Here is a 12,918-nt window from a genome sequence, read left to right as displayed (position 1 = left end):
GTTGAAGTGTTGCCTTTAAATCCTTCCACAAGGCTGAACCTCTGAGATTTCTAATGACAGTAGGATGACTTGATTTAAACAGAATGAAACAGTCACCTTCCATATAACTTCTGTAAGGGTACTGATTATCTGGACATCCATTTTAACCATATTACTCTTCATTTTTCATGCCACTTAGAAAAAAAAAACAACTTTTAAATAGCTTTAGTTCAGGATATTAGCCAAAGCTATGCAAGTACTTATCTTGTGTGTTTTTTGAGAGGAATCCTTCTTCCTTGAATATGTTCCAGCTGCTTTGTGCCGCCTTCTTTTCAGAAAACGATCATACAGACTCTCAGTGTTTGTGTCTGGCATTAATGTAACTTGTTCCACAAGCTCCTTAATTCTGGAGAACTACCAGTGGAAGCTGTTTGGCCAACTGAGAGCTCAAAAAGGGCCAGCTAGGTAGAAGCTTGTATTAAGAAGCAGTGGTTAATTCTGTATGTTGATAAATGCTACATAACTACTGAATGCCTGCTTTCAGTTAATTTAAGCAACTTCAAAACACAGAACTAGCACTTTATAGAGATTGTATATTCTTTTAAGGTGTCTTCTGTCAAAAATGAGATAGACTGAATCAGCAGAATAGGCAACCAACACGTAAGAGAATGGATTTTTCTGGCTAACATTAGGGCTCAAATACTGAGACAGACTCTTAGCTATTTTCATTTATTTTCCACTGTGTATTTTCAAATGGTACAGCTGAAGTTCCTCTTGGATATGTTATGCACTCCAGGGCTTTGGCAATTACTCTTATAGAAGACTCTGGATCAGAAAAGCAAAGAAACCCACTTTAAATCTGGGGATGAGGACTCTCTGTCATTTGTGAATCTGGAGGCTTAAAAGTGACATAAATGGTGCATGCATTTTTAAGTGTTTGCATCAAAGAAAGATTTATTTCCATATTTTGTCCAAATTGCAAAAATACAAAAGGTTATTCAGGGTCCTAAAAAGTCAAAGTTTAGCAGTTTTTTATATATATATATACACACATACATATATATATGGAAAAGTTATGGTTCATTTTATTGTGCTGCTTCAGAACAGTAAGGCATCTCCATGCTAAAACTGTCTGAGGGATTACAGAATTACAATTCAGGACAGTACTGTATTTAACCCTTAATCATTACTGGAGATTAATATTTATTGTTAAAATCTTGTTTATTTTCACAAGAAAGCTGTTGTTTATATATTTTAAGCTATGCAGCTGAGCATCCTGATTTGCTTAAGCACTACCACACACAAAACCATGAATTTAAAACACCACATGAACTCAAGAAATTTTGGACTGATGTTCTTTCTCCTCATTAACAAGAAACAACTTTCTCAAGAATTTTACATGAAAAATGCCAGGACTGTCCACTTCACACACTACAGACATCAGTCATTTAGTGGGTTTACTGTTGTGTTATGCAACTTAAGAGGCTGAAGCAAGTCACCTTCATTCTTCCGCTCACTCTCTTCAGTGTAGATATTATGGTGTGCAATGTAGGATATAACAGAATCTGGTATCAGATATTTTACACTTAATCCCCTGCACAATGCATAGCGTATCTGTGTTGCACTGATTTCATTCTGAATCCATTCTTTCACCAGAAAGATATTGTGCTGAAATTTAGTTAAAAGGTCTGACTCATTGATATACTGAGCAGGATCAGAGCCAGCACGGCTAATACAGACCAATCCAAACTGTCCCACTATTTCTTTGATGTGTTCTTCCTTCCAGAGATTTGGTGTCTTAAATGTCTGTAGAAAATCAGCCCCACAGAGCAGCTTTAATTCTGGTAGAACTGAAAAGACAAAAGGAAATGAGAGATTTCGTTGCTTGCTCAATTTTCTAGGAAGTTTATACTTAAAATTGGTTTTAACTCATCCGGATTGTTTTTTTCTTGTTTGATTGTTTGTTTGTTTAATTAATTAATTAATCTTAAGAAATCATTTACCTTTACTCCAGTTTCCTTTGAAAAGGTTGCATGAAAAATTCAGCTTGAATTTTGTGTGTCTGGTCACAATTACTTTATCACCTACTTCATCATCACTCACAGCATATCAAATATTATCTGCACAATGTCAAAGGAGAATTATTCCTCCACTCAAGCAAGCCAAAAAGGGGAAGAAGCAAATAAAGAAAAGAATTATTTTAGCAGAAAGACTAGACTTGGTTGAACCTGGCTACTACATCCCAGCCTGCCCTGCTTGCTTTGCTCAGCTACTGTGGGACCAGCTCCAGCTGGCGAGGCCCTGGCCTGCCCCTGTCTTACCGCACCTGGCTCCCCATCCCCTAGGGAGCGGCTGCCCTACTGCACGCTGGCACCCAGGCGTAATGTTTGCATACTGTCACCTTAGCCAGAGAACAATCTAGAATTTCGCCTGAGGTTGTGCACCTATATCATTTAAAACATGATGGATTGTATCTAATCTAACTCCCCTTACTCGTCCAATGGGCTAATTAGTTGACCTACTAAGGTTTATTTTGTTTTTAGAGAAATTTGAACCAGGAGGATATTACACAAATAATATTTTGTGTCATGTGGCCATGGCACTGTCATTCTAGTACAAAGAGATCTAAAGCCAAATTTGCTGTATCTTGAATAATGACCAAGAATGACAGATAATTCACTAGTACAGGGTTTTTTTCTCCATTTCTTATATGCTGCCCGCTGCCTAAGCCCCAGTACAGAACTCTCTCTTTCCTCAAAGTCTGTTCTACAGCATTCATCATCATACCATCCGACTACTTTACAAACATTGACTAGATACTTTCACAGCCTTGCATTCATGTGAAATGAAGGGGAAGGATGGACGTATTGTCTCCATTTTACATTTATTTGAGGTTTTAGATGGTTAGCAGCTCTGCAAGTCTTATACAAACACCTTAGATCAGCGATTCAAAAAATAAGAAACATACCAGTGATGATGCATGAAAAGCATGCCTTAAGTGCCTTAAGATACATGCAGTTTTGCAGAGATTTAGTATATACCATTGAGTTAACTACAGCAAGCATTTCTTCTCTTCTTACACCCCTCACTACGCACCTTCTGACCCTACAACAAAGGCGGCAGGGGTACAGCACTGCACCTTCCTGTGCTCTGAATGCAGCATTACTACAGGAGGAGGACTGCATGGGACAAGGCTATCTTGAAACATTCACGCCTGACAGAATCACCATAGACTGTCCACACACTTCAAAATATAATTCTGGTTTTTTTTGAGTTTATAATTAGTGTATTTGGCAGGAATGTGACATTTTTGTAACAGCCCCCTCTCCCACAAACCATGCAGTAAATTTTGATACCCACATATGCAAGGTTGGAACCTTTAGATTCAATGCTGTCATCTGTGACACTTGAGCTAGTGCAGAAGTATCTGCAAAAGTTATCTGTGATCCCTGTGTGGACCAGGGCTACAAGAGTATGAAACTGAAAGAATGTCCCAGACACTTCTGACAGCTGATGAATGATGAGAGCTTTTATAGTGTTGGGTTTTCTCTGAATGCATTTCTAGGTTTCTAGAAGCTGCATTAACAGATTGTAGGCTTTACAAGAAGGCTGTCAATTCTACAAATACCTCTCCGCATATCCTCACATCTTCTGTGCCAGTGAGAAAAATGTGTCTTTGGCCTTCTCAAGGGCACTTTGCTAAATGATGATCTGCAGCTTCCACTATAGATAAAACCCAAATGGCTGCTGCAATGCTCCATTTTTGGCTAAGTACAACAGTCTTTATTTCAGGCCATGGTATGTCTAGATCAGGGAAATTTTTGCTTTTCTTGATTGGCGTAACTCATTCAATGATGGTGGACAGAAATTAATTGCAATTCTTTGAAGCGTTGTTCAGGGAAAAAGGAGAGGGTAAGCTAAAGAAGAAATAGCTATTAACACAAAGGAAGTAGCTGGATTTAAGGTCTAATTAAGGGAGACTGCTGTTGGAATATGCCAGGGAAAAGCATTCAAGAGGTGACAACAAAGTTGTTCTTGTAAGGTAACTGAGAGACTCGAAGTGCAGGGGATGCAATTAAAAATGAAATTAAGACAATCAACCATCTCTTGTAAGCAGGAGTAGAAATACTGCATGTGAAGCTATATTTGGTGAACCATGGAGGGTTGGCAAATCCCTAGACACTGAAAAACAGAAAAAGAACTCCATAATCTTGTTGTTTTTATCTTGGTCCTGAATGTCTAGCACCAATAAGCTGTTCTAAGTTTATTAAAACTGCAATTATTTGTCTATACTTGTCCTCAATGAATTTTTTTATTTGCAATTTATATAAAAGTGACCTGAGTATTTCATATGGAACAAAATCATGAGGTTCAGCACCATGCAAAGAAGTCTTACAGCTTAGTAGGCATACATTTAGTAGAAAAATAGTGTATTATGGAATTTTGCCACTGCTAAATTCAGCCATCAAGCTGATCTTTGTGAAACCTTCCATTTGGTGACCGAACCTTTCTACAAACTTCACAGAAAACCCCAATTCAACAGATGTCATTGCTGGGGAGGATTTTTGTGGGGTGGGAGGAAGAGGGAGGAGGAATTGGGTAACAGTTGCCTACCATCAGAAAGTATGTGCTAACCAACATTTATTTACGAGAACAGGGAGGAACTCTTTTCTGCTCTGGAGTTCTCAGTAGCTCTGGACCATTCCCCACACCATACCATGCTAGTGACCAAAGGAAGTGGGAAGAAACCATTCTATTCCTTCTTAGTGAGCCACATGGTTAATACAGCCAAATCCATATCACTGCCCAGTCCGTCAAAGCACTGAGGGCAGAAAAAGTAAGTAACAACAGGATGCTAGCCTTTCTCTGTTAAAACTAATGGATTGCTCTTTATGAATAGCTGCCAGATAGAATACAACAACAGAAAACCAAAAAGAAACAAACAAAAAAATCAAACAAAGAAATCCAGCCACTAGACAGAGAAACCTGTTTCTTGCCTGTCCTCCTTCTTACCCAGTTTTTGCTATGCCTTTCATTTTTGACTGCAGAGGATTTCTGTGATGACAACTGATGAATTCTAAACTGAGAATCTTTATTGGGAAAGAAAGACTAGCTTTAACATTTGTTTTCTTGACCATTTTTACATAAAATGCTATAAATCTTGAAATAACTACAGAAAATAATAGCCAAAAGGATTTTTTGTAATGGAAAATTAAAATAGTCTTTACTACTTTCACAGTAATTTTTCTTAGTGTGGCAATGTGGAATAATCTGACTTGTCACTTGCCAACAATCACTAACCCCATCAGACACAAAGTTCCACTGCAGTCCAAATGCTTCGAGACTTTTTTGCCTCTACCATCTATAAAGATATAACAACTCATCTTTTGGAAACTGTTGCATAACCATGAACAACTTAAATGTATTATTCATGTCCAAGTGCTGCAATACTACAGGAAAAATGTAATATATCAAAAATCTAGCAGCATCCTAGCAAGCCGTAGTGTAGGAAATACGATAAAATAGAAAACCCGCAAAACTGACAGTGTTTCCAGAACCTGCCATACTTCGAACGTCAACAAAAGCTTTTCTGTCCAGAAATGCAGTAAACCGATGCATCAGTATCACTGGTGTGGTATCCATATACTTTGTCCATTGTCTAACACTAGAATTAGAATTCTAAGTAATCCCTATACTTTTTAATATTTTTTATTCATATATACTATGCTTTGCAAAACCAGCAGGGCCACAACATACATCTCTGACAAAGCTAAAGAGATGCTTATAAAACCAAGAATTAATACAACTCCAAAATAAGTCTCCTGCCTATGCAGGAGTTACTACAAAGTAACTGCCCCAGCAGTCACGCTGGCATTTGGCATGGTTTGTTTTTGGCAGGCAGCTCCAACCCTCAAAAATTACCAGCTACTGTGTTCAACTTTTCCATCAATTAGTCTAGTCTGGTAAAGCTGTATTGTTTTTAATGCTAAGCAAAGAGTTGTGTTTACAGTTATGAACCAACCTGAGTGCTGGTAAGAAAGGGAATCCTCTGTAGATCTTTCTATGGGCCGTTTGTTTTTCATGAATTCCTTCTTGGACTGGAGCAACCTGAGTGATTCATTGTAATGGTGCCTGCATTAAAAATAAAGGCTTCTGTGTGAGGTAATCCTCTCAGAGATGCTCAAAGCGATTACTTGGCACTTTCAGATTCAAGAACACAGTCTGCTTCTATGCACTCTGGATTTGAATACAACTTGTTAAGAGTTTAGCATATTCATTCTACCATGAGATTAGTATCAATATAGTTAACATTTTGCAGAATTCACAAGCAATCTCCATAACAGCATTCTGGCTTTCATTTCCTTTTTGAAATTCTACCATTATGGCAATTTTGCTAGCAACATTACATTTAAAACATTGTGGAGGTTTTCGCTTGAAACAGGATGAAATCACACTTGAATCATTAGATGTAATTTCTTGACTAAATATGACCCCTCATGACGATGTTTCTATAATGTGCGCTCAGTTTTCAGGAGGAGACATTCTTGTTCTCTCATCCTCTTCTGCACAAAAACATGTTCCCCGAGTTTTCACCTTGTGTTTTTCCCTTTCATTTTAATTAAAAGAATCACAATCCTGAGAAACTTAAAATATACAATTCTCATGAGATTTTTGACATCTGCTATGCTTCTAATTTTACTGAATTCAGATCTATGAAGGCAAGCAAGGATCCTTTTGTCAGCTTTTCCAGGTTTCTATTACTTTATTCTTTTGCTGCTCTTGACCACTGGTGCCCCACTGCAATACTGGTATTATTACCTCATGGTGGTGGCCCCTTCTTTGATCGTGAGGGCCAGTGCCAATCTTAGATCCAAACACCTAACTCCCTCCCTTCCAAATCAGCATGGTCTTGCCTGTTTAGAGTAGAGACTTGCACCATCCCGAGCCATGCTTAGGCAATGCTCATATTGGCACAAGCCAAAATTGTTTCAGGAAACAAGCTCACGGTTAAACAGAACAGGTAGACACAGACTCAAGCCAGTGTCCTGTCTATGTGGAGTATGTATATAGCCAAAGTGACCATTGGATCCTATATAACTGTATCAAAGCAAAGATTATGAGTTACAAGGTACAGTCTGAATTCAGTACATGTACAACGCCATAGATAACCCTTTGAATGTCTGGCCTAAGGAACGAATTTATAGTTTAGTGATTTAAATGTACACTCTTCAAATCATGCAAATACTTTTAGCCATAGGAATAAGTTGCACAAGCGTCAAGAACCTACACCTAGACAGGCTGCATAACAACCTCCGTAATTTTTGATGCTGAGCCATTGGCTAAAGGAACTGCATAGACAAGAGGTGAGGGACAATATGGCAGGAGAGAGTAGGGAGCAGTAGCTTGGCCTCTGCCTTCCTACATTTCTATTTTTAATCCTGCCTTGTTGTAAACAGGCTGATGCTATGTATAGTCAAGTACACTAACTTTCTATCATGGACTAACATTCTTGGGCCACGATTCAAGAATAAGAACTCTTGGCAAAGGCCTCACTGCAGGACTAATGTTACAAGTGTTGCAAAATCTTAACCGCCAAAAAGTCTGTTCAGCAGGCGTTTCATATGCTGGGGCAGGGAGGGTTATGCTATTTTAAAGACATGCCAAAAAGGACAAACCAATCTGTCAGTTTATTAAGCATTTTCTGAACTGTGTATGAAGCTCTGAATAACTATAATTAAATCAGAAGCACAATTCAACAAAAGTTGGGTAAGATAGATCTTTGCCAATTCTAAATTAATTCATAGTATATCTGCACCACAATCAAATCTACATTACAAGAGGAACGAATGTAGTTCTTTGGCTACTGACAATACTGTTTTCTTGTCTAGAAAGAATATCCACAAACAGTAGCTAAGGGGGAAAAAGCCCTATCGTGTTCCCTCCTCTTGTCTAAAAAAGCCTTGGGATAGTCTCCAAAATCTCCATACTCATTTAATGTAACAGGCAATTAATAGCACCACCACAAGTGGGATATGAGCTTTGCTGCTTAAAATTCTTTTATGCCATAGCTATTTGGGAGCCTCTGTAAAATCCACAGATTTTGATAAAATACGACATTTTCCTCACACTCAGGTAAAACAAGTACTGTAGGAAAAGGCCACTCGTGTCTCAGGACACAATGTTCTACTGCAGTTAAGTGTAAAATTCAAAATACTGATAAGAAGAGACATTAAGGTACAGTAATATTTTTTGCCTTTGCCTTGCAATAGCAAAATCACTTGGTGATTGGTACTAAAGTCTCCTATCTGAGGGAGCTTATAGTGAAGGCAGCAATTGGTTCCTGATTCTCTGACCAGAGAAGAATCTATAGATTAACCTTCAACACTTCTGAGGAAGCACAACTCCACAATAAACCATTGCCTGTTTATACTTGGTAAGGATCTAGCCCTATAGCCGCTTTTTTTAATATTCACATGTGACAGATAAAATACAATATAAAGCCAAAATACCTACATGTGCTATTTCATCAGGGTGCTACTTCCCCATTCAAGGGATATTAGATTATGGCACTGGTTCAGCTCATTAATATAGCTCATCATTTGGGAAAAAAAATATTTAAGCTCATTTCTCTCCTTAACAGGCATCCATTTTAACATTTTGTGAATTTATTTATAAAACTAGAGGTTCACTTTCTAGGCAGACAGGAAGTTTGGCTGTTCATACTATATTGATACTACTTTTCCTGAGCAGAAAATTATACACATAGGTTTTATTTACTGTACCTCTTATCCTAAAAGACCCTGAAGTGGATTTACTGTTTAGAAACCCAATCTTGCAAGTAGTACTCGCTTCAGTTGGAGCTGTGCAAGATCAAAGCCTTTGTAAGTAGGATCACCTGATCTGTAACATTGGTGGCTGCTTCTCTGGAGGAAAATAGTTTTACAAAACTGAAGTTTAGGAGAAAAATCCCATACCCAACCAATACTGCAGGACAGACCTTTTGGTGATTTCTCACACTGGAATATACAATTACGATTAGAGAAAAGAACAGAGAAATTTTCTGCAAAGACAGGGCAGCATTGCCTAGTCTTCCTCCTGCCCTGATCCTATTCTGCTGGCTGGAGGGAACGGGCAAAAGAAGCAACTGGATGTCTGTGTTCACTCAGTGAAGCAGAAAAAGCAGAACTAAAAGGCTCCACTAGTTGTTTTTTAAGTATGTAGGGTATTCTTATGTATGCTTTTGTAAAGTAACAGGTCCGTTTTTTAATTGCTTTCACATAGAACCATAAGAGCTTTCTGGGCAGTTGCTGGAAGGCGCATTTTAGAGCCTTAAGCTATACAAACAACTGTTTCCAGTTAGAAAGTAACCTACAAAATGTGGATAGAGATGCAGAATCATTGATAGTTCTTATGGCACACTTGCTTTCTTGAAAGACATCCATGAAGTCTTTCACTTTAACAATATCTGTTGACTTCTGTAGCATCTACATTTCCAAAAAGTGGCTAGCATAAGAATTTGTGTTTTCATACCTTGCCCCATAATGCATTTATTACCAAGACCAACCATATGGGAAAAAGGCACATTTCAAGGTCCTTACATTAAGTTAACAGGTTTTGGACAAATTGTTTAAGTTTTCCTTCCAGCACACAGCAAACTCAGTGATTTTGAAGAAAACATCAGCAGTTATGGGCTTGGGTTTAATTTGCCACTAGAGTTAATAAGAATACTTTTCAAGGATGTGTGAATAGATAAACATACAGGCACAATAACGCCAACATAGCTAATCTGGAATAGGGATGGTCCTGAAGAATAGGTAGGTTTGTAAACTCTCTTACTTTCTGATTAAGATCTCTATATTACCTGCTTAGAGACTTAAAAGCAAGAGAAATAACACGACAGCCAAGAACTTTTCTGCAGAAGTTGAAATTTCAGTGACTATAATTTTGCAAGACCCTTTCTTGGCAGAGGCATTCCACAAGCATCTCACTGCTTAAATGGCACAAGTGCAATACTGTAGAGTTTTGCATAGGTCTGGGGAAAGCCTATCTACTTTGCACTAGGAAAGGAAAGACTCCAGATGGGGAATACCAACTACACAGCCTTTCTGAAGGAAAGTGATGTGAATTTTCATTGCTCACAGATATTATACTTTATCTCATAGCAGATGATGCCATAAAAAGACATGTTCTGCTTTGCTTGGGTGTTTTACAGGAGCAAGTTCAGGGTATTGACCTAGTAGCCTCACAGATTTTTGGCGATCAGTAGCTTCATAAAAAGAGGAAAAAAAAACCTGTAATGACCTTAATACTTTTACTGTCTCTGTCCACGTCTCCTGCTCACTCTCCCACGGATCAACTCGAATCCAGTCAGACGTCTCCAGTGCTAGTTTAGCCATTGCTATCCGGTGCCTTGCTGAAACCAAGCCTTTCTTTCTGTAGTCATCATTAACAGGAGACATAATGCCTTCAATTACCTGATACCTTCCTTTTGAAAAAAAGGAAAGAAAAAAAAAGAAAAAAAGATAAAAGCAATCTTTACGGAATCTTGAAAATTTAGGGTGCACGAGACCTTGGGAGTTCATCTAGTCGAACCTTTTCAAAGCATGGTTAACTTCAAAGTTATAGGAGGCTATGAATAACTTGATCTAGGTATTATTTTCAATACAGAAACAAAAAAAAAATATTAAAAAGCTGCCTTCTTGTTCCTCTGTGAACTGCTCACAATTACTATCAATATGTTTATCCTATTAAATGATTCCAAAAGGAGATCTAGATGAACATACAGTTTTCAAGCAAGTAGAGATGTTTGTAATTTATGATGCAAACTATCAAAATTGCTGGATATAATTAACTTTTATATTCCAGTAAGTACAGCTTTTGTATAGCCAGAGCAATGGATGACTTAACTGACCACTGCTTTGTTCTTAAGCATCTGATGCTTGTTATTTATCAAAATCATTGTGCCTTTTCCTTATGTTAAAGCAAGAATTATAGCATATTACTGCAGCTGTGATTACTATGATTCAGACAAATCATAAGATTCAAGAACAAAAATGGGGCTAATGGAGTCTAAAATGAGACTTATAGCACTACGGTCCAAACATCAGCTTAGCAGCCATTAAAGACCCTTTCTATCTGACTGATCATGTTAATTAAATTTGAAAATATGCCCATATTTTTCTACTCCTGTAACATAATGTAATCATTAACACAACAAGCTCTTTTTGTTAGATTTTGCAGTTCTGGCCTCAAATCAGGAAACAAAAGTGTAGCTCTCATTTTAATAAATCAACAGGGAAATAAAGCACTGATATGAGCTGCATCCCTCAAGAAATGGAGAGGAGAGAAAGGGTGTTTCAAATAAACAGAAATGAAATAAAATTATTTCTAATGTAATACATGCGTTTTAAATAAGTATGGTAAATATGATACTGAAGTGGGGGGAAAAAAAAAAAATCTTCTTCCTTTTTTCTAATTCAATTGTTTCAACAAAGAAACTTAAATGCAGCAAGTCTCCCTCTATTGCTTTGTAATGAAAATGATACCCCTGGACTCATAAATTCCGATACTGCCACATGAAAATTTAATATTCTAAAATGACAATTTTGTAACTTCACATTTATTTTGATGTAATAGAGTAAAATTTTCAAAAGAACTTAAGCAAGTTGGACTTAAAATTATAATTAAGATTCAATGAGGTTTACAGGCCTGTCTCCTGTTAAAATGTCAATTCAAACTATTCTCTGTTTTAAAACATTCTCATTATAGGCACAATGGTCAATAGAGCAAGACAAAATTTTCCAGAAATATACAAAGATGTGTATATAACTAAGTCCATCTCTTGATCTGAAATTGGAAATAATTCCACTTGACTTATGAACAACAATTATTCTCTGGTACTTTGATAAAATACAATGCTATAACAAATTCTTATTTAAAGGGAAAGAAATAACAGTTTGAATTCATTAATGTTACCCTTATTAAAAGGTTTTTCTTACACAATTTTATTTTCCACATTTCAATTCCTTTCTCTCCAGTTTCTACAGATATAAATTGTTCTCTTATATTTTAAATGAATATATTAAATGTAAAAATTAAAATTGTGTGAAGTCACGCTAGCCAAGAATGATTGGGACTCTGCCATTTCCTTGTGAATTGTAAAGATTTCAGCCTCTAGTCTGGCTGAGAACTTCATAAATTGGATGAGGTAAGAGCTTCTGATGCCATATCAGCTTGTTCCAAAGCAGAAATGAAACCAACTGGAAGAGAAAAATCAAGGTTGCTAACAGTTAAGGTACCAAAAGTCAAATACAATAACTGTTTGAGATGATTCACAACTGAGTAACCCAGCACTATACAAACATGATGCACATGAGAGCCTTCCATCTAAAAATACAAGCTTTAGCACTCAAAATGTAGGAGAATATTTTATTACTGGCTCTAAATAACTTGTGTCCTCTTCAGTAATTTAAAAGTTCACCTATTCAAATATGCCTCTCAATTTTGGCAGGCATGCAAAGAGGAAATCATTAAATTCTGCCACCTTGGGGTCTTTTTAATTTCCACTGCAATTCTCTTCTCTGTCCCATAAATTATTACAGGTAGTTTCAAACCTTCTTTGGTCCAGAATTATCTTCAAATTCTATTTATTTGGAATGCTACTTGTTTTCATCATGAAGTATGTTATTATTGCTTGTCCTAAGTATGTGTAAAAATCCTCCAGGCCCTTAAGTGGTTTTGTTGTTCAAAACATACCTATCAAAAGCAGCAAAAAATTTCCTCTTGCTATGAACTTATATTCTCTAAGAACTGCTTAGGATAACTGGTTAGAAAACTAAATATAACAAAAGTAATGAAACAAAAAATGTCCCTCAAACATGTTAAAGTAGCACTACTAAGGAAAACAGCTGTTTAGTATTCTGTTGTAAAGGTCACTGT

General features: G+C 37.0%; 1 protein-coding gene across 1 annotated transcript; it reads right to left on the bottom strand.

Moving 5' to 3' along the window:
- Window positions 1-1,419: 1,419 nt before the first annotated feature.
- Window positions 1,420-12,569, bottom strand: NMNAT3 (nicotinamide nucleotide adenylyltransferase 3). The gene is made up of 4 exons (XM_009709361.1): window positions 12,524-12,569; window positions 10,282-10,465; window positions 6,002-6,111; window positions 1,420-1,829 (listed from the first exon to the last, which is right to left on the bottom strand). Exons 1-4 carry the CDS (start codon window positions 12,567-12,569, stop codon window positions 1,420-1,422), a joined length of 750 nt encoding a protein of 249 aa, XP_009707663.1.
- Window positions 12,570-12,918: the final 349 nt, after the last annotated feature.

Source organism: Cariama cristata, unplaced genomic scaffold, assembly GCF_000690535.1.
Source record: "Cariama cristata isolate BGI_N322 unplaced genomic scaffold, ASM69053v1 scaffold7721, whole genome shotgun sequence".
Taxonomy (NCBI): Eukaryota; Metazoa; Chordata; class Aves; order Cariamiformes; family Cariamidae; genus Cariama; species Cariama cristata.
This window is presented reverse-complemented; position numbering and strand designations above follow the sequence as displayed.

Excerpts from the sequence above, each read along its gene's own strand:
- NMNAT3 (XM_009709361.1), bottom strand. The coding sequence starts at position 12,569 with ATGGGACAGAGAAGAGAATTGCAGTGGAAATTAAAAAGACCCCAAG. Across the intron at positions 10,466-12,523 it reads GAAATTAAAAAGACCCCAAG|GAAGGTATCAGGTAATTGAA; the intron begins GTGGCAGAATTT and ends TTTTTTCAAAAG. Across the intron at positions 6,112-10,281 it reads GAGACAGTAAAAGTATTAAG|GCACCATTACAATGAATCAC; the intron begins GTCATTACAGGT and ends TTTTTAATGCAG.